Below are 20614 nucleotides of genomic sequence, written 5' to 3'. Positions count from 1 at the left end.
AGGTCTGCTCCGTTACTCCGTAAGCTCGTATTTTTTTCATTAAACGCCAATGCGGGACGGTGTCGCCGGCTTACTGAAATTAAAGAACACGGAAACAACCTTAGCACCGTTGTCCACTGCGCTGTGGATCTCATGGAGGAACAGAGCAAGATGAGTTTCGCAAGATCGCTGTTTGCGGAGTCCATGTTGATTTTTACAGAGGAGACGTTCATTTTCCAAAAACGTCATAATTCTTGAGCATAAACTATGTTCCATAATTCTACAACAGATTGACATCAACGATATAGGTCTATAATTGTGTGGCTCTGTCTTACGGCCTTTCATAAAAACGGGAATGACCTGCGCTTTTTTCCAATCGTTAGGTACCTGTGGTTGCTCCAAGCGATCTACGATGAATTACTGCTAGAAGGGGAGCAAGTTCTTTCGCATAATATTTATACACTCTCATACGCATCTCATCTGGTTGTCAAGCCTTTCCGCTACTAAGCGGTTGTAGCTGCTTTTCAGTTCCGCGATCGGTTATCTAAGTATCTGCCATTTCGATGTCCGTACGACGATTGAAAGCAGTGGGGGGGGGGGGGGGGGGACGACGACGACGACGACGACGACAGTGTTACGATCTTCCCCGTGAAACATCTTCGGAAGACTGTTTCGGTACCGGTGTGTTCGCTGAGAGACTGAAGAGATGATTTTGACCCACTTATTGATTTTACATACGACCAAAATCTTTCAGGGTTTTACTCAGGTCGGTTGACAACGTCTTACTTTCGAAATCATTAAACGCTTCTCTCATTGCTCTGCTTAAGCTCGTTTTCGCTTCGTTCAGCTTTTGTTTGTCAGCTAGGTTTTTATTTCTCTTGAATCTGGGATGAAGTGCTCTTTGTATACGTAGCGCTTTTCTAACAGGCCTATTAAACAATGGTGGATCTTTCCCATTGCTTAAAACCTTACTGGGAACATACTTGTCTAGGGTATATTGAACTATGTCTCTGAATTTTTCCCATTTGTTCTCCACATCTTCGCCCTCATCACGGAATATTTGATTCTGACTGCTGAGACATTCTGAAATTTGTATCCTGTCACTCTTGTTGAGCAAATATATCTTCCTGCCTTTTTTAACTTCCTTGAAGGACCCGTCGTCATATATGCTGTCACAGCCTTGATCACTGATACCTTCCTCTACGTTAACTGATTCGATAAGTTCAGGTCTGTTTGTTGCCAGGAGATCTAAGACGTTAACCCTCAAGAGTTGGTTCTCGAACTGTCAGCTCAAGGTAATTTTCGGACAAGACAACCAGAACAATGCCACGTGATTCCCTGTCCCTGACACCAGTTTTGATGGCATAGCACTCCTAATCTATACCTGGCAAGTTCAAGTCACATCCTGTTCCGACGGAATGATCAGGAAAATTACTAATGATACTCTGAAAGTTCTGACTGAAGCGCTCCACAACTACAGATCCTGACCCAGGTGGTTCTATAAAAGAATCCGATAACCATTTTTGACCGTTCTTTGATACTCAGTTTCACCCAGATCATCCGTGATAACCTCGCCGCCACCATTGGCGACTAACCTATCCTTAAGATAAACATCCCAATCAGAACTTCGGATTTCGTTGTCACTGACGTCTGGTTTCAACCAGCTTTCTCTTCCCAATTCTATCTGTGCATTATAACTTTGCCGGCCGGCGTGGCCGAGCTGTTCTAGGCGCTACAGTCTGGAACCGCGCGGCCGCTACGGTCGCAGGTTCGAATCCTGCCTCGGGAATGAATGTGTGTCATGTCCTTACGTTATTTAGGTTTATGTAGTTCTAAGTTCTAGGGAACTGATGACCTCAGAAGTTAATTCCCATAGTGCTCAGAGCTATTTGAACCGTTTGAGCCATTATAACTTTCAGTAACCGATACTAATTCTGGAACCTTTCCTTGGATGCTCCTGCAGTTTACTAAAATCATATTAATTTTTTTTTCTATCTCTGAGCTGCGAGGGCCAAAGATTCTCTGAGATCGCTGTGGCTGATTTAACAGGCAAATCGTCTTTGATCCCAAGGGAGGGGTTCTCTAACCTAAAAAAAAAAAAAAAAAAAAAAAAAAGAAAAAGAAAGCCGATATGCATGCCACACGTACTCTGCTACCCTAGTAGACGCTTTCTGCATGTAGTGCACGCCTGACCTATTAAGGAGAACCCTACAATTCTGCACCCGATATGAGGTCGAGAAATTCGCATCCAATACCGTCGCCGAGTCGTTTGAGCCCCTGGTTTAGTCCTTCCACTCTGCTCCAAACCAGAGGACCGCGATCAACTCTGGGTACGATGCTACAAATAGACCGCTCAGCCTACACCCCGCGTGCGTTGCTACTTGCCTTCAGCCAGCCGCTGAAACGAGCTGAGGATGGTCTCAGAACCCAAGCAGCAGGCGTCATTCGCGTCGACATGTGTGTTGCTCTACATGCAGCAGGTTGCACCGACTGCGCTCGATAGCGCCGGCAGGGACTCCTCCACGTCACGGATGAGACCTCCCGGCAAACATACCGAATGCACACTGGAATTCTTTCCTGCCTTGCCTGCCATCTCCTTGAGTGGCTCCATCACCCGCCTAACATTGGAGCTCCCAATGACTAGCATTCCAGGGGTGTTTTCCAGCAGGATAAGGCTCGCTCACATACTGCTATTGTAACCCAACTTGCTCTACAGAGTGATGACATGTTGCCTTGGTCCGCTAGATCACCAGATATGTCTCCAATCGAGCACATACGGGACATCGTCGGACGACAAGCCCATCGTCATCCACTAACAGCATTAAGTGCCCTGTATTGACTGACTAAGCGCAACGTGCATTGTACTCCGTCCGACAAACTGACATCGGGCACATGTAGAGCACAGTGCATGTACGTTTGCATGCTTGACTTCAACATTCTGCCGGTTACACCGGACGCTACTGCACCACTATTTCCCATTTACAATTACCTGTCTTCTACTTACATTAAGCTGTGATCTTGCAATGTTAATCACTTAAATACAATACAGAGACAAATATAGTCTCGACATATCATTGCTTTACATTATTTTTTGATGTTGCGATTTTTTCATCCGTCATTGTATATTAGACCTACTGAAAAATTAATATATTGAAGATCCGTTTCTTTTCTGTGTAATTCTGATAAAGCCTATTAGATTTAGCTCAAAAATTGTGCCACCTTCTAAACTTTTCACGCCAATTAATATATTTCCTGGATGCATTTCTGACGAAAACGGGTTCCTGGTAGGTGGATTCCGAGCTTTTTGTTAATCCTGGCATTCATAGAAATTTTCATCCTCTGACACATATATCTTTATTTTCAACCGAGAAGTCAAATACCAATATTCATGGATTTAGCTTCAAAAATGGTTTCATAATGAAATATCCTCTTAATTTTCATTCCCATTTGTGCTGAATTTCCAAAAACACAGAAACACTTATTTCTAACGAAGAAGCAAAACACAAACTGCCATATATTTAGCTTCAAAATGCATTGGTAATTAAATATTTCCGTACAAACTTTCATCCCGTATTTCACCTCCTTAGGGGTGTAATTTCGAAAATTCCCTTTTTAAACCATACATACAGTAAAAGTTCAACGCCCTCTCCAAATTCCAAGTTTCTGTCCTTAGCGGTTTTAGCTGGGCGATGATGAGTCAGCTAATGAATCAGTATATTTCCTTTTACATGTACAGAAGGCGCCGACGTCCTTACGTTGCAGACTCCTAAAGCATAACCTAAGCTCAAATATTATGACGTTGCTAGAGAAAAATAAGCTTCTTTCAAAGATTCGTGCCGATTCAGAAAAACCATTCGTGCAAAGAATAGTTTGTTTTGTTCGTTCAGTACATTTTATAAACAACAGATGCGTGTGAACTAGTAGATTCCGTCTTCCTGGATTTCCTCCAGTCACATTAATGTGACGTCCACCTATGTTCGACGTCGACTTGCAATAACCACTCACAGACGGCAGGTGGCAGCACTAGCAGTGGAGGCTACGAAAAGTGTGCCCCGGGGGGGGGGGGGGCGAAGAAAACAATGCAGTTGTTATGCGTAAACGTAGCGATTTATGTAGCGTCTGAAAGAACAAGATCATTGGATTTTGGGCCAGGGGTGGAAGCGTTTCAGAAACAGCTACGTTTGTAGACTGTTCGCGTACCGCCGTGGTTAAACTATACCGTGCACGGCTAAATATGGAAAGTGATGCAGAGAGAACTGTAGTGCTTCACGGGCCATAGATGACAGGGCTGAAAGACGGCTGTAGAAGATGTGCCTGGACGAATAGATATGCGACGGTTGAGCCTTTTCCCATCCAGGTGACTCAGGGACCTACCAACACTGTCTCCTCAACGCGGCGGCAAACGTTTCTGCTCACAGGACTCCACAGCAGGCGCCTGGTTCTTTCACCTATGCTGATCGCTGTTCATCGGCGACAAAGGCTGGGATACACACGCCAATATCGTAACTGGACGTCCACGGTGTGACGACAAGTGACCTTTCCAGATGAACCACGATTTATGTTCCTTTGGACAGATGGCCGTTTGCGTATGCGACGTGAACCGTCAGAAAGCAGACATTCTGAAACAATAGTCGGTTGAGTCCAGACAGAAGAAGGGAGCGTGATGATGCCGGGAATGTTTTGCGCCCGGTGGTTCAAATGGCTCTAAGCACTATGGGACTAAACATCTGAGGTCATCAGTCCCCTAGACTTACAACTACTTAAACCTAACTAATCTAAGGACATCACACTCATCCATGCCCGAGGCAGGATTCGAACCCGCGACCGTAGCAGCCGCGTGGTTCCGAACTGAAGCTCCTAGAACCGCTCGACCACAGCGGCCGGCTCAACGGTGGATCAACACAAGTGTGCATCTATACTTGGTAACCATGTCCACGCCTATATCCTCGGCACGATGGGAAAGTGTCACACAGTATGGTTTGAAAACTGCCTATATTGAAACCCAGTCTAGAATCTGTGGTACTGCCTCGCCCATACATTTCACTCCATGGATCCTCGACGAGAGATCTATTGCAGCTGGCCGTGGCACTTAGTCGGCATGACTCACTCTGTCAGTAGCTTCCAGCATCTCGTGGACTCTCTTCGTACAAGGTTTCACAGTGGTCCACGTTGCAAAAGTCTGTTTTTAAGGCTTTCGGGAGGTGGTCACGTTAATGTGACTTGACAGTGTGTGTGACTGTCTAATACAACCAAGTACGGTTATACTGGACGGCGAATGTTCCACAGGAACGAAGATAACATCAAGTGTACTACATAATGCTTTCAATACTGATCCATCGTATAGCAATATTAGGACTGTAAGGCTGTTAGCTGGCGATGCAGCTATGTACGGGTAATTATTGTCTTTGGACGATCATAAGGAACTCTGCAGGCTCCTCTAGCGGCATGCTAGGGTACTGCGGCCCAGAGCTTTCGGTTTGTAGCAGGACTGCAGAGACGTACCTGCAAGCAAAGATAAAATTTATTTGTAGAATGAATTTATTCTGTCAGTCAAATATTTTGTAAAAAATTCGTTGTGAGACTCTGTTTTTCCAAGGGGATAACTAGAACTTCGCTTCTGTAGATTCCACAAAACTGGTTTAGCAGATATCACATATTGACATGCAATAGAGAAAGATGTTCACCATTTATGTGCCGACAGCTTGAAATAAATCGACTGTGTATAGGACCACTGAAAACTCAAATATTTTATACCATTTTCCTTTCTTCTACTACTTCTCTAGTTAATCTGGCTTATCTGACACAGGTAAACCTGCCTTCTTGGTTAGTTTTATAGCTTTGGCGCTGCGTTCTTGTGAAGAATATAACAGTATGCGAAATAAGAAGAATTTTGGCTTTTCTTTAAAACTCTTGAGAAGCAAAGAATCTAGTGTGAATGTATTCAGTAATAAATATTATATTAATCCATTATTTATTTTCAAAATGTGTAAGATAACTCGTTCTAAAGACAAAATAGCTAATTCTCTGTGATTGTTCATGTTCTTGGAAAGGCTAATCAGAAATATCAGTAACACTCAGACCTTATAGCAGAGTGAATATATTTACAATTAAGTTAATCAGCCATTATAACTTAATCAATGATTTGCAATTTAAATTTTGTATGAAATGTCTGAAATGCAAATTCATAGGATTTACATGGGAGGAAGAGAGAATCATTACCAGTTGACTTATTCAGAGGTTCTGTTTAATTTTTTAAGAATCGCTTTAATGTTTTTCAAATGTTACAACTGAATCACTATTCAGAACTTTCGGTAATTAATTATTCTGTTTTATTGTTATTTTCAGGGAACCATCCAAGTGGCAAAATTGCTGCCCTATGCCAGCCAGATGCAGCAGGAGTGGACATGCAATGGCACACATCCCCAGCTCACTTCAAAAGAAATCCCTAGTGTTGTTGCTCTTTAGGAACACAGTGAAAAATATACATACATACATACATACATACATACATACATACATACATACAGAGATGTTCTTTTGTAACTCTACTATCAGAAACATATGACATATTTGAGATAAAGGAAAGTATGACACAGTCACCAAAAGTTCCTAATAAATATAGGTGACACAATACAGGACACTATTGTGATAGTGCTGTGGGTGAGCCACTTAAAATGAACTCCAAATAGTTGCAGTATTGATATGAGTAAAGACATAAAGTTCTTTATTTCATTGTGAACCACGCAATGACATGAAATAAATCCACATTATTTAGGTGTAAGAGCAATGTGATTTGTAATTTTATGATCTGACATTAATTGTAATTTCATTAGTTTTAGTAACTTTACTGTCATCAAATTATAAACTACTTTAATAAGATAATGCATTCATGTTGTCTGACTGTGACTTGCATGCACAGATCATACTGAAAAGTGAGGATAATAACAAAATCACTGAAAACATAAATACAAACTAAAATTTTAAGATGTCTTTTTTTAGGAATTTAAGTAAACATTTTTTCTTACTCTACAGTTAAAAACTAAAACTGAAATGTAACTGGAAATTTGACAGTTGTTATGTCTTATTACATATTCAAATCTATGTCAGACTATGTCTTACTTTGTAGCTCACATCTTGAAAAGGAGTTGATCTATGTTCAAATATATCAAACAAATATATGAAGACTGTTGAGAGTAGGTTAAACAAAGAAACTGTCTTTGAAATGTTTACTGTCAGTGGAAACCTTCAGAAGAATGCCAGCATTCACAACAGATGTGTGTCTTAAAAGTAGAGGTTGTGAGTTATCATTGATGTGCACTGGGATGATTTATTGAAATGCATCCTTCCCTTTATATAAAAAAACTGAAAACAGAAGGTCTCCATTTTTTTAATTTTGCTAGAAAGATTTGAGGAAAGCTTGTGTTATTAAAGTTCAACTCTGTAATAAATTATACATTCACTTTCCAGTATGCTTTTCAGAGGTAAAACACATCTACATCAAGTAAATTAAATTGGTATCACAGTAGCTTTACATTAATTCTAGGTATAAGTTTGTCTAGAAGTATATTGAAGGCACTAGGGTCTAGCACAACAGTTGATTATAATGTAGATTTTATAATCAATTACTTGTTCAAACTCAATTATTTCAAAGTTGTTTATATAGTTTTATTGCAATTTATTAGTTCTTCCCTTTTCATCTAGAATTTTCTGCTTTATTCTCATACTGGAGACAGAAAGTAATGTCACAGTGAAAGTATTCATACTGAATATGAAATTATAAATCTATAAATAACATCTAAAGTTTTTTGTATGCCTTCTGTGATTTTAGTTGTACTCATGGACACAGTTTAATTCCAAGAGAATACTTGTGGTATATAAAAAAAACAATCATTCTACTGATAACCTAAAACTTTTTTTGTTTACAATTTTAGGTATGTACAATTTTATTGTTGGTATTTATATTTAGCATCTGTTAATAGTGTACATTGAATATTGATACTTAAATTATTTTTCAGCCTTCTCTGTTAAATTTGTGTTTAATTTTTGTTGGTAAAAACATGCTGCAATAAAATGTTTTTGTGGATTATTTCCTTGTAGATGCTACCTAGTTGCCACAATTACATGCCCTAAGCAAACAATAATTGCAGTTTACCAGAGCTGCAGACTGTGGCTTAATTTTTGAAATATAATACTTGCCAAAGCTTATTGAAATCAGTCCACTGTTTGAAATTAGAAAGCACACTTGTGATGTTTAGAAAACTGTGAGGTTCAGGTTTGAAATGTAATTTTGCCTGCCTATGAAATAAAAAATAAAAACAACACCTCCATGAGCAAGTTGGAGAGCCTCCGTAGTGCTGTTTGAGATAGGGGAATACCAAGTAGACTGAGGCAGAATGGAAATTTGGATTGAGGAGGGAGTTATGCTTGTGTAGTGTATGCTGTTGTGCAAAGCCACTGTGTCAGGATGGAATAGTGGTTACCACATCTACGTATTGAGTAGAAGACCCTGATTTGAATCCTCACCTTCACACAAATTTTCATTTGTTGCTTCAGTCTGCATATATACAAGTGGTTACTGTACCTGACTGCTGTTTTGGTGCTTCCTGGGCTACCTCATATTTTCATGTCATGGAAACACTACAGAGGCCATATAAGAAGTAAAATAATTGAATAAACCTTAACATTGACACACACACTGGTGAAGTGGTTCAGTCCTAAAGGTATTCCAACAAGCTGTGGGTAACACAGCTTCCATTATAATTTTGTTATGTCAAAAGTCTTCACTGCCATTTGTTGTTTACAATAATTACAGCTCTCCTGTAACCTGTGTTGCATGTTGCTGTGTTTGACTTTCCATTTGTTACTCTGCAGTCTCTTCCTTATTAGTATGGCAAAAGTTTGATTCCTGGTGTTGCAAACATGCTAGTGACTTTCTGTCACTGTGACAATGAGGCACAGTCAGCTATATTTTTAAGGTACTGAATTAAGTGATATTCACCAGATACAGCAAAAGCATATACAAAAATAGTTTGGTTCAACAGCTGTGTAGAATGGAGATGCATGTACAGCAAAACAAATTTTGTTGTGCCTTTTATCCTCTATTCTGACTAGCTCAAAATAAATATTTATACTGTTTTTTAGGATTACCCCTTACACTAGACTGTTTGATTAAATTGCCAATGTTACAAGAACTTTTCAGCAGTGCATTATCCAGTGATTACCAAACTAAAACAATCTTAGGAGTGGAATGACTGGGTGTCCTGACTGAGATTTCTTAGTTTCGCTGAATCACCTCAGAATACTTGCGGAATCACTTTCTGACTGCTTTTTCCTGAACCTTGTTGGTGGATGAGCTGGAGGCTAATTGGTGTCACAAAATCTAACTTTACTTGACACTCGATGTTCCTGTGCCGGCCACTGAAATGTTACTGTGGAGCGTAATTAGCACAATGAACTGATAGCTAATGATTCTTAAGGTGGTGAAGAAATGTGGAAGATACCATGGGACAGATTATCAGATATTGATTGATTTTCATGAAAGGAAACTAGTTTTAATAGCCTGGCAGTGATCTGAGAATTAATGTGGTGGTGGTCTGCATGTCGTTCATTACTGGTCAAAAGTTATGTAATGTTAGTGTTGGACAAATTAGTCATGCCAGTGTGCATCGAAACTTTAACTGTTTAGCCTTTGTTAAACTTAATTAGTACCAATACCACAATTCATTAAATAATTCTAAGACTGTGGGAAGCTATTGTATATGACTTCATGAGGTAAAAAAGGAGAGTCACTGATAGATGCAGTATATCCCAACACCAGATGTGATGCAACAATCCACATTTGCACACCACCACATATGATTGAGTAGCCTAACTAAACAGATAGTCACATAACTGGCTTCAGATGATAGAAATATGTGATTCAGTTGGTTCAAATAGATGGGATTAACAGACTAGAGAACTTCAGATACTGAGTACCAACCAATTTTTGCTATGTTTACATGGAATGTGACACACACATGTGTGAAATGTCTAGAATGAAAAGAAATCAAAATCAATTAATTAAATATAATTAAGTATCCTCCACACATAAGTTATGTGCATATATCAAGGTCTGACTCAGATTGGATTTTTTTTTTGTATTGGCTGAGACCAAGACGAAATAAAATTATCACCAGAAATTGAGACTGAGATTCGAAAGTATATGAAGAAATACAGTTTCCCAAAAAAATATTTAACAATTAGATGTGTGCTTGCTTACTTAATAATTCTCATAATCAAAATTAAGCAATGCAGTATTCTATAAGAAAGAAAAAACAATTTTTTGGAACTATTGTTTTAAATTGGGCCGCCTTTCATCATGTAACTGTCAAGACACAATTAAAGCTGTTCACTATGAACACCTGTTGGTATTACTGACAGAAACTTGGTAGCTGCTGGTCTTAGCACTTTGAACAGAGATGAATGGAATTGTTTTAAAAAAATTAGCATTAATTTGTGGCCTTGGCTCTCACTGTCAAATGTTAAATTCTTCTATTATGTGACTGCATTATTCATATTTACTATCTGGCTTTTTTTTAAAAAAAATATCTAACAGAAGAACAAGAAAACAAACTTGACTCCACATAAATAGCTATAAGAAAAGATAGTCAGAACCAAACCTTTGACACATAGAAAAGCCACAACACACACAATAACAAATGAAACCCAAAAGCACCCCTGGAATTATGAATAACCTCCAATCAGATACCGGTTACCAAGCAACAGTAGATGCTATAAAACAGATAGCTCTGAAATGGCTAGACAGAAACACCAATAGATAAAGTCAACAGAAAAAAGAAACAGAAGATGATACAAACAAAGTAAACTACACCAAACATAAACCCAGACACATGGAAATTGCAGATACAAACAATCATAAAAATAACAAACAGTATAATCACAAGAATATGGCATACAGTGACCCTTTGTAACTCACATACAAAATAGGTAATACATTAAAAAGAGGTTAGAAATATTACAAATAAAACAAATGACTAAATACAGAAAGTGCACATAAAGGTCAAGGAAAGATCCACCATTCCCACTGTCCAAATGCTGTAACTTGCTCAGAAGGTAGAAGAGCCAAGGCTTTTATGTGAGGCACTAATGAAGAAGACTGGAGATTCTCAAGCAAGAACTGTTATGCCAAGATATTACAATTGGAAATGATCATAATACATATTACTTTCTGTGTCGAGAAATTTCAAAATTTTGACATATGACCAAATCTTCAGGCAACACACTGGAAAGCACAACAACCAAATTACAAGCAAGGAATTCCAAACAACTATCTCTCCTCTTACCAACGAATACAAAAGTTAAAATATGCTCCATATCTGTGGATCAGCATATGGTACATGTAATACACATCTTCATACTAACTGAAAGGCCAGGCTATGCTTGTTTATAGGTGACAACAACTGTACATATCTTCTTCTTTCACTCCTGTCACTACATGTTTGCGTCCTCTCTCTATGACCTCAAAACTTGAAAATAATTTTCCTTATCATTTTCATTCTGGATATCATACTCATTATTCACAAGTGGAAGACACATGAGCACTATAAAGTTGTTTATTAAATAAGACATACTTTAAAAGGCCAGAGTATGCATAATAAAATAACTAAAATAAACAAACAATAAATTTCTGACATGAGAATGCATAATATGATTTTTTGTGTATTGGGACAGACTAAGCATTGTAAGTGAAGGAAAAACGGAATTTAAACATGGTAATTACTAGAACCCTTGCAATATACATAAGTAAGAGTGCACATCATGGAACATTGTCTGTCATTTTGCTCTTCTTTGGCGAATGTAGTTCTCGTCAAAATTATGACAGGATATTTCATAAACCTGAGGATTTCCACATTTATCCTCCATTTGTGGCTGATTGTGATGTATTCACATTGTTTCTTCTAGGTGCAATTTCAACTATTATCTCTCAGGTTATGTGTTATAGTTCCTATGATGGCTCCCTCATTGAAAGAACATATCTATAGGGGCAACAAAACTGGATTAAGCTGGCATTCTGATACGGAGAAATTTATCATAGATAATGCTCAGGAGAAAATTGAAATTATGTATGAAATAGAAACTGACAGGTGACTTGTTGTTTTAATAAACATGGAGATGTATATTACAAGAAGGAAGAAGCCAGACAGACTGCTGTAAGAGCAAAATGAAGTTACTAGTGAAGCCTACATTAACATTTATGATGACCTGCTCAGCTGAGGGAGGCACTACAGTTTATTTTTGCCAGAGTCAACTGGTGCCCATAGTGAGGAGCTGTCACCCTGGCACTGCCATGGAAGCGACCAGCAGTGTGAACACATTGATGTCAGAAAAAGAGCACAACCAGTGGGCAACATAATGTTCTACGTTATGTGCTCATGCTCATGCATATAGCATGATCATCTTTCTTTCAACATTAATTATATTTTCCCTTAATTTAAGGTGCATCCTCTGTCCTAATATGAAGAACCATATTAATTGTTCTCACATTTAACTTTATTGTGTGTTATGACATTAGTTATTTTGTGGTGCATATTCTGATCTTTTATAGTACATGCTAATTAATATATAAATAGATAATGCTCATTTATTTTCTGCTTGACAACATCAAGAGTGATGTGCAGAATTGTAATTTTGCAGAAACTAAGTTTCATTGCACACAACTGAGGATCACAGAATAGCCAAAGTTAAAGAAATTATTTTCATGTTTTTAACTCACATATAGAGGATGCAGAAATGTCATGCTAGGAGTGTGAAGAGAACATATGTACAGCTTACATTACTATTATATGTCTATGCTTATGACCTTTCAGTTAGTACCAGTGAATCCCCAGTTCTTTAAGGAACTGAACTCCTATTTTTGAAATAGCTTGAAACATCAGATCATTTTACAAATGAGTTAATGTGTTAAGTATTTGATGTTAAGCGTGTAAGTGAGAAAATGGTTAGAAAAGGTTTAAAATTATGTATAACATTTGTTCATTAATTTAAATGCCATGAGTTATGCTTCTCAGGAAATATAAACAGTCCACAATTGTAATACTTCCTTTACTGTATGGAATCTTTAATGTAAAATTATACCTCCTGAAGAGAAAATTATGAAAGTATTTCAAATTGTTAAATTCTGTAAGTAACCATGAGATACTTTTCTTGGGCATGGGAGCCATTAGATAGACAACATACAACTATAGCCCAGAAACACGAAATATAAACCATGAACCTTGAACTGTGTTAGCCTGTGAGTAAGATACATGGTCCAATCACTTTAACATGACCACCGCCTGTGGTCCAGGTCAGCATGCAATAACCTCTCACAGATGGCAGGTCACAGCACTGTCATTGGAGTGTATGTAAAGCATGCCTGCAGGACATGGAAAATAGTGCACCCATTGTCGTAATGCAGAAATAGAGTTGTGTATCTGATGTCAAAAAGGTCATGATCATTGGCTTACAGACAAATGGTTGGAGCATTTCTGAAATTGATAAATTTGTAAACTGAATGTGGGCCATGAAGTTAAAGTGTACAATTTATGACAAAATGGCGCTATGTAGAACTGGCACCAAGATAACTGCGGTGCACCACGGGCTATAGATGGCGGGTGAATGACGACTGCAGAGATGTGTAGAAGCGAAAAGAAAAGCAATTGTTGAGCAACTCACCACCCAGATGAACCAACATAGTCTCCTCAAAGACTGTTCAGCAAACACAAGTGTGCATATATCCTTGCAGACCATGTCCACCACTACATGCATCCCATTTTTAATAATTTTTTCATAATGTGGGGCCATAGTCATAATATATTTCTTTAGAGTCAGTACCGCCATGAGACTGTTTTTATTTGCATTGTTCCATTTACACAATCATGATTTTGGCTTCAAAGTGCCATTATCAAGTGTGTTAATGTTACACAGTGCCTAAGATGGCATACTGTCGTATTTAAAATAATAGTGTATTTTAAATACGACAGTATGACATCTTAGGCACTGCATAACATTAAAACACTTGATAATGGCACTTTGAAACCGAAGTCATGATCGTGTAAATGTAACACTGTAAATAAAAAAACTGTCTAATGGCAGTACTGACTCTAAAGAAACATTCCATTTTTCTCTTCATGATAGCATCTACAAGCAGGACAACGCAGTGTGCGACACAGGTAGCAGTGTACATGCATGGTAAGATGTGCACTGTCCTACCCTGGCCACCAAACTACCCGGATTTGAACCCAACCAAGAATTTGTGGGACTGGCTTAATTGTGTTGTTTGTGATGTGGCATGGCACGGGAGTCAGCATGGCTCCACAGCCCTGTCAGTACCTTCCATAAACTCACTGATGCTCGTCCAGCACGTCTCACAGTGGTCCATACCGCTAAAGGTGGTTTTTCAGGCTTTCCAGAAGTGATCTCATTAGTGTGACCGGACAGTGTAGATGACATCTTATGTATATTACATGTACCACATGTTGATTCAAGTGTTCATCCACTGAGATTGAAAAGGACATTTGAAAATCATGTAGCACATCACTAGCCACAGTTTATATATATTCTTCCTGCTATCTAACGTTCTAGTTAATAGGAACTGTGATAAAGTCCGCATGGGAACCATTGACAGGATGTTTAACCAGAGGTATAAGGAACACATCAGGGTGTGAAAGTAGTGGCAGCAGATCAACTTCAACATGAATCTCATTTACCAAGTAGAAGAGAGAATACATGAGCCTCACAAAAATCAGTAAAGCACGCATCTACGTGTTCCATTCTCGAATAACACTTGAGGGAAACAAAAACTTAAAACTTGTCGTGCGAGGTCTGAATTCTCTTATTTTATTAACATAGTCATTTCCATCCATGTAGGTGAGAGTCCACAAAATATTTTAACATCTAGAGCAGAATTTTAGCTTTTTAAATGTCGTGAAAAGATTTCGTCACAACGAAAAACGGCTTTATTTTTATGATTACCATCCCAATTCGCGTATCACAGCCGTCCCCTGTTTAGCGATAATATAAAACATGGTCCGCTTCTTTGAACGTTTTCTGTGTCCTCCGTCAATCCTTTCTGGTAAGGGTCTCATACAGCGCCGCAATACTGTAGAAGAGGAAGGACAAGCACAGTGTAGGCAGTCTCTTTATTAGATTGATTGTTTCTTCTTAATGTTCTGTCAACAAATCATAGTGTTAGGGTCGCCTTCCCCACAGCATTTTTTCTATATTGATCCGAATTAAAGTAGTTTTCAGTTACAATCACTAGATATTTAATTGAATCTACAACATTTAAATTCGTATGATATCTCGTGTAACTGAAATTTAACGGAATGTTTTTAGAATTCATATGGGGAACGCCGCACTTATTATTGTTTAGGAATTGACACTTTTCGCACCAATCAATTATTCTAAATAATTTTACAGTTCGATTTGATCCTCTGATGGCATTATTAGACTGCAAACAACAGCACCACATGCGAACTATCGAAGAGGGCTGCTGAGATTATCTTCTAAATCGTTTAGGTACGTTAAGAACAGCAGAGCCTATAACACTTTGTCGAAGCTAAATACCACTTCTGTTTCACTTTCGAAGAAAACCATCACACGTTAAGCAAATAAACGGCAAGAGAAATGTCGGAAGCAGTCACTATATAAAAGCATTGAACAAACGACCTGAAGGGAAAGAACCCCCCTCCGCTCTCTCTCTCTCTCTCTCTCTCTCTCTCTCTCTCTCTCTCTCTGTCCCTCCTTTCCATTTCATCTTTAGCCCATCTCCCCGTTTCTCCACGCCATTACCAACTTCCTCTCCCCTCCCTTACTCTGTACTCACTGTTCACCACCTTGACTCACTTTCGGCCGCTGCCCACCACATCTACCTTTCATTTGCATCTTCAAGGCCCACATACTCTTTCATCCGATTTAAATTATCGCCATATGAACACAAGGAAAACTACACAACACACACGTGGAAAACGGCAGATGGAAAGAATGTTTATCTATAACGTGGAAACCAAAATTAACGGTTGATTTACCATTACTACAAGTACAAAATACAGGCAAATTTTTAGCCAGGAGAACGTAATCAAGCACTAGTAGTGTTATATAATGTATTTCATGTCGAAAACAGTGTAGGCCCAAGTGGTGCAAGAAATCGTGAAATTAGACTGAGAACATCGCTGCCAGACACAGGAATACCTGGAAAGTGTGCAGGCGGAGAAACTTCCCGGTTTAAGAGGAAATATGACCAAAATAATGTAAATAAAATCGCATAAATTGTTTAATTGTAGACTAATCACGGTGTTTTAAATATAGTATAGTTATATAAACACGTATTTTTTGTAATTGCAAAGATAAATTAAAATACTTTTAATAGTAAAAATGTCGAGCACCATGTTTGCGTTTAATTCTTTCATCCTCAGATTCAATCCTATCATGAAATGCTCACTGACTGGAGTCATTTGAATGTGAACTAATCAACGCAGTCGAAGCAGATGATACATTATTTTTATGTATTTCGTAAATCTGAAGCTTGTCAGCACTAACTCCGTTTTTATGCACATATTTGGTTCCTCTTTCTTGCATCTTTGATTGCTGCAGTAATCACAGACATGCTGCTTTTACGAACAAGAACCGCTGCTTTGTCACTAGTAATTTACCTTTCATTATATCAGCAACTTGCTTTAATGAAATATCATTTTCATCTTTATTAACCCAGATCTATCAGAATTTGGGTTTAATATTCCATTTCACATTATCTCCTTTGACAAGTAGGATGTGTCCGTGGCCATATTCATCCAATCGTCTTTCCGTTACAACGAAACTACTTTGCACTGAATCTTATCGTAAATTATTTACATTAACTGAGTGCGTAAGTATTTTCCGACTCCATTATGTATGTCTTTGAGCTACGTGGATTAGCAAAATTAATACGTTCGAAACGTTCACTTGAAACTGTGGTGTAAACCTGCATCTTCACTATTATGTAATCGTCTGCTTTATCATTATATTGGGCAATTGAAATGATGGCGGATGTGTCAGTAATTATTGTACAGTAGTTTGAATAACGATGATATTGTTGTCTTTGAATGTCGCAGATTTCAGAATTATTTGTTTCACAGCAGTTTTCTGTTTATTAGTATCAGCTAATTTAAGCAACTAGTCTTAATTATCGGATGTATTGTCTGTTCGATATTTAAACCTTACAGTGTCGTTTCGGTCGTGCATTTCCTAAAAAAAAAAAAAAAAAGGATCTGAGCACTGTGGGACTTAACGTCTGAGGTCATAAGTCCCCTAGAACTTAGAACTACTTAAACCTAACTAACCTAAGGACATCACATCCATTCATGCCCGAGGCAGGATTCGAACCTGCGACCATAGTAGTCGCACGGTTCCGGACTGATGCGCCTAGAACCGCTCGGCCACCACGGCCGGCGTGCATTTCCTACCTACACCGCTTTATTATATAGTTTACATTTCGTCTTAGAAGAAGAAACGGTTACTTTTGTTCAAATTTTTTTCAGAGACCTTAAATTGTAGGTACATTTAATCACCAGCAAAGGAATTGTTACGTGGTAAACATACGATTTATTAGAATTTCTTAGTAATAATAAAAACCAATAAGATGAACTCTAGGCCGCTATACACGTGACATATGGATACTTTTTCGCTGATCGGACAAGACTTTATAGTAAGCAGTACGTGTGTACACTTCATAGATGATCAACGAATTGTCACCTGCTTCTGTTCCAGACCGTTCGATTCGCGCGCTGTTGTTCACGATTCCTTATTACAGTTTATTGGAATTTACAGACATAATTATTGCTCATGAAAACAGCATATAGAAGGCAGCAAAAATGTTGCATCTCAATTATTAGTACCAAAAATTAAAGTGATTTACGTGGGAAAAAATAAGCAAAGTTTTATAATCAATGAAATCGCTTCAGACTTGGTTTAGTATTCTTAACGCGTGGTTAAAATAACATTATTACATTTTTCACTATAATCGCTCCCCGTTTTCGTGTTTCTTTTCTGTTGCTTACTTTCAGCCTCTTTGTTCTGTTAACGAGTTACATAAAACACAACCACCATGTTATCATCGATGTGGTGTTACAAAACGGTGTATAGAACTGAACGTTTTGTGTGAGTGTGTGTGTGTGTGTGTGTGTGTGTGTGTGTGAGAGCGAGGGCGCGAGCGCGTTCGCGTCACCTTCAGACTTTGGCCTCCGCAACAGAGTCGTCAAGCAAATTGATCCGTGTTTGGCACCCAATGCCACATCAAATCGTAATAAACAGCTATAATTAATCACCTCTCGGAATACTTACGCACCAAGCAGAAGTATGCAGTTACTGAAATCTTCGCCGGCCGGGGTGGCCGAGCGGTTCTAGGCGCTACAGTCTGGAACCGCGCGACCGCTACGGTCACAGGTTCGAATCCTGCCTCTGGCATGGATGTGTGTGATGTCCTTAGGTTAGTTAGGTTTAAGCAGTTCTAAATTCTAAGGGACTGATGACCTTAGAAGTTAAGTCCCATAGTGCTCAGAGTCATTTGAACCAACTGAAATCTTCATTGAGTTCTTCGCAAATCCTATTTCTTAGTGACTCATTTTGCTGTATTCCTTTTTTTTCCTAAACATATTGGTACTTCGTTCTTTTATTGATCATTTAGGTATGTTTGCTGTTATCGAAGGTTCCCTCACAGTTTCACTCCTTCATAGTAAAACTTATTTTTTGTCCTTTTTAGAGATGTCCAATCCTCTTCAACTGAGCTGCTTATTGTGATACTCGTTATAGCAGTATGGACAGGCCAACTATAATTAAATTTTCAGTTTCAAAATGCTGTAGAAAGAGAACCTCTGCTCAGAATGATGTCAAATTTGAACAACATATTATTGACACGGGGAAACGTCATGGGAAAAAATTGATGAAAAGTTTAGCAATACATGGAGCTGTAAGCGTCTTAACGCAAATGGGGCCAGCTACAAATGACAGATGAATCGCAGTACAACAGCTATGGTCTGAGTCGCACATTGCACCATCCGTAATGTTCAATGTTCATGACTGCACAAATTCGGCATTCAACAGTTGTGGCACTACTAGTTAGACAAGCCCATCCATCACGCAAGCTCGTATAAGATCGGATTGGAAAAGTCGGTTTTTGATTATCCTGGGCCGAAAACCACAATAAAAGCATACTGACGTCGGGTTCCAACTGTCATGAAGCTGGCGCAGGACATGGTCAACGTGTTGCCCACAATTTTCTGGCACAAGTTGAAATAGAAAAACAGTATGTTCCACAACATATCAGAGTGTCTCGGGGGTCACGTTCAGAACGCGTTGCGCAATGCGTGCCTTCAATTGAGCTACGTTCAAAGCTCCAGCATTGACTACGCCTGATCACCACAGCCAGAAGTCACACGGGTTAAGATCGGGTGATCTGGACGGCCAGGCTGTAGGGAAAAGTCGGCTGATAATTCAAACATTTTCGAAATGCCTCTGCAGCAGCCGCTTCACTGGCTGTGCAACGTGCAGACGAGCACAATCTTGCACAAATATGATCCCACCCACAAATCCACACCATTGGAGTGTTACAATAACGTTGTTGAGAAAAAGATAACCTTAGAGTTTAGCAGTGACGCTACGGTGTCCGGACATTTGCCACACCGGACATTTGCCACGATTTTACCTGCTCCGAAGGGTCGGGTCCCTTGCCTCCCCCCCCCCCCCCTCCTCCTCCTCCTCCTCCTCACCTGCTGCCCAACCCTTGGAATTCCCGTGGACGGTCACCAAACTAGAGATGGGCAAAACTGTTCTTTTCAGAGATTGGATCAGAACTGTTCACTCCCTGAAATGAATTAGCTCTTTTTCATGACTCACCACTCATTTACAATAGAAAATAAATGGAAGGCACATTGCCCTTTAAACTTGGTTTATTCCAGTACTATACCTGTATTTTGATCTTATTTGATCCTATTTTGAAGTAACACAGATAATGAGTAAGAATTTTGTATTGTTTATTGAAATTTCCACGATTTGACAAAGTTTTTGATTATTGATTTATTTTGCACTATCGTGGTTTTTTGGGTGATCGGAAAATGTTGTAACTTGAGATTTACATTAACAATATATTTGGCTATAATGTATTAAAATTTCATTAACCTCATACAAATACATCGCAAGCCATATATTTTTAAAGTGAACGTTTCCTTCCGAAGACGCCTAAAATCGCAAAATCCGTACCAGAATAAGAAAAAAAAAATATAAATTTGACTGTAAAACGAAAGTGCTGCATACAGCCTTACGCAGAATAAAACAAGGAAAATATTGGTGTATCACATTTTGCGATACGTTTATCGGTTCGCTCGTAATTAAAGCGTAAATTCGAGTGCCCATAATAAAAATCCTATGGTAAGAGGAGTCATCAGGAACCTAATCTAATCAGTTTAAACAAATAAAAATAAAATAAAAACGATTGATGTATACATAACATAATAATGTAATATACAGGGTGGCGCAGATGGATCGGGTGGTTTTGAAGTGGACTGTACGTCTGGAGGGGGGGAGCCAGGTGTTCGGCGACTTCGTCCTGTGTGGGGGGGGGGGG

The 20614-nt window shown here is 38.8% G+C and overlaps 1 protein-coding gene across 2 annotated transcripts in view; it reads left to right on the top strand.

Moving 5' to 3' along the window:
* Nucleotides 1-8263, top strand: part of LOC126253002 (uncharacterized) — a 534651-nt gene extending 526388 nt beyond the window's left edge. The window contains exon 7 of one of the 2 annotated variants that reach the window (XM_049954040.1): nt 6325-8263. In XM_049954040.1, coding sequence (XP_049809997.1) covers nt 6325-6444 — 120 coding nt within the window. In that variant the 3' untranslated portion in view covers nt 6445-8263. The remainder of the gene's footprint in view (nt 1-6324) is intronic. The other variant, XM_049954038.1, reaches the window with a different exon arrangement.
* The last annotated feature ends 12351 nt before the right edge of the window (nt 8264-20614 follow it).

The sequence above is a fragment of the Schistocerca nitens genome, chromosome 4, assembly GCF_023898315.1.
Source record: "Schistocerca nitens isolate TAMUIC-IGC-003100 chromosome 4, iqSchNite1.1, whole genome shotgun sequence".
NCBI lineage: Eukaryota > Metazoa > Arthropoda > Insecta > Orthoptera > Acrididae > Schistocerca > Schistocerca nitens.
Note: the sequence above shows the minus strand (reverse complement) of the source record. Positions and strands in the feature narration are given on the sequence as shown.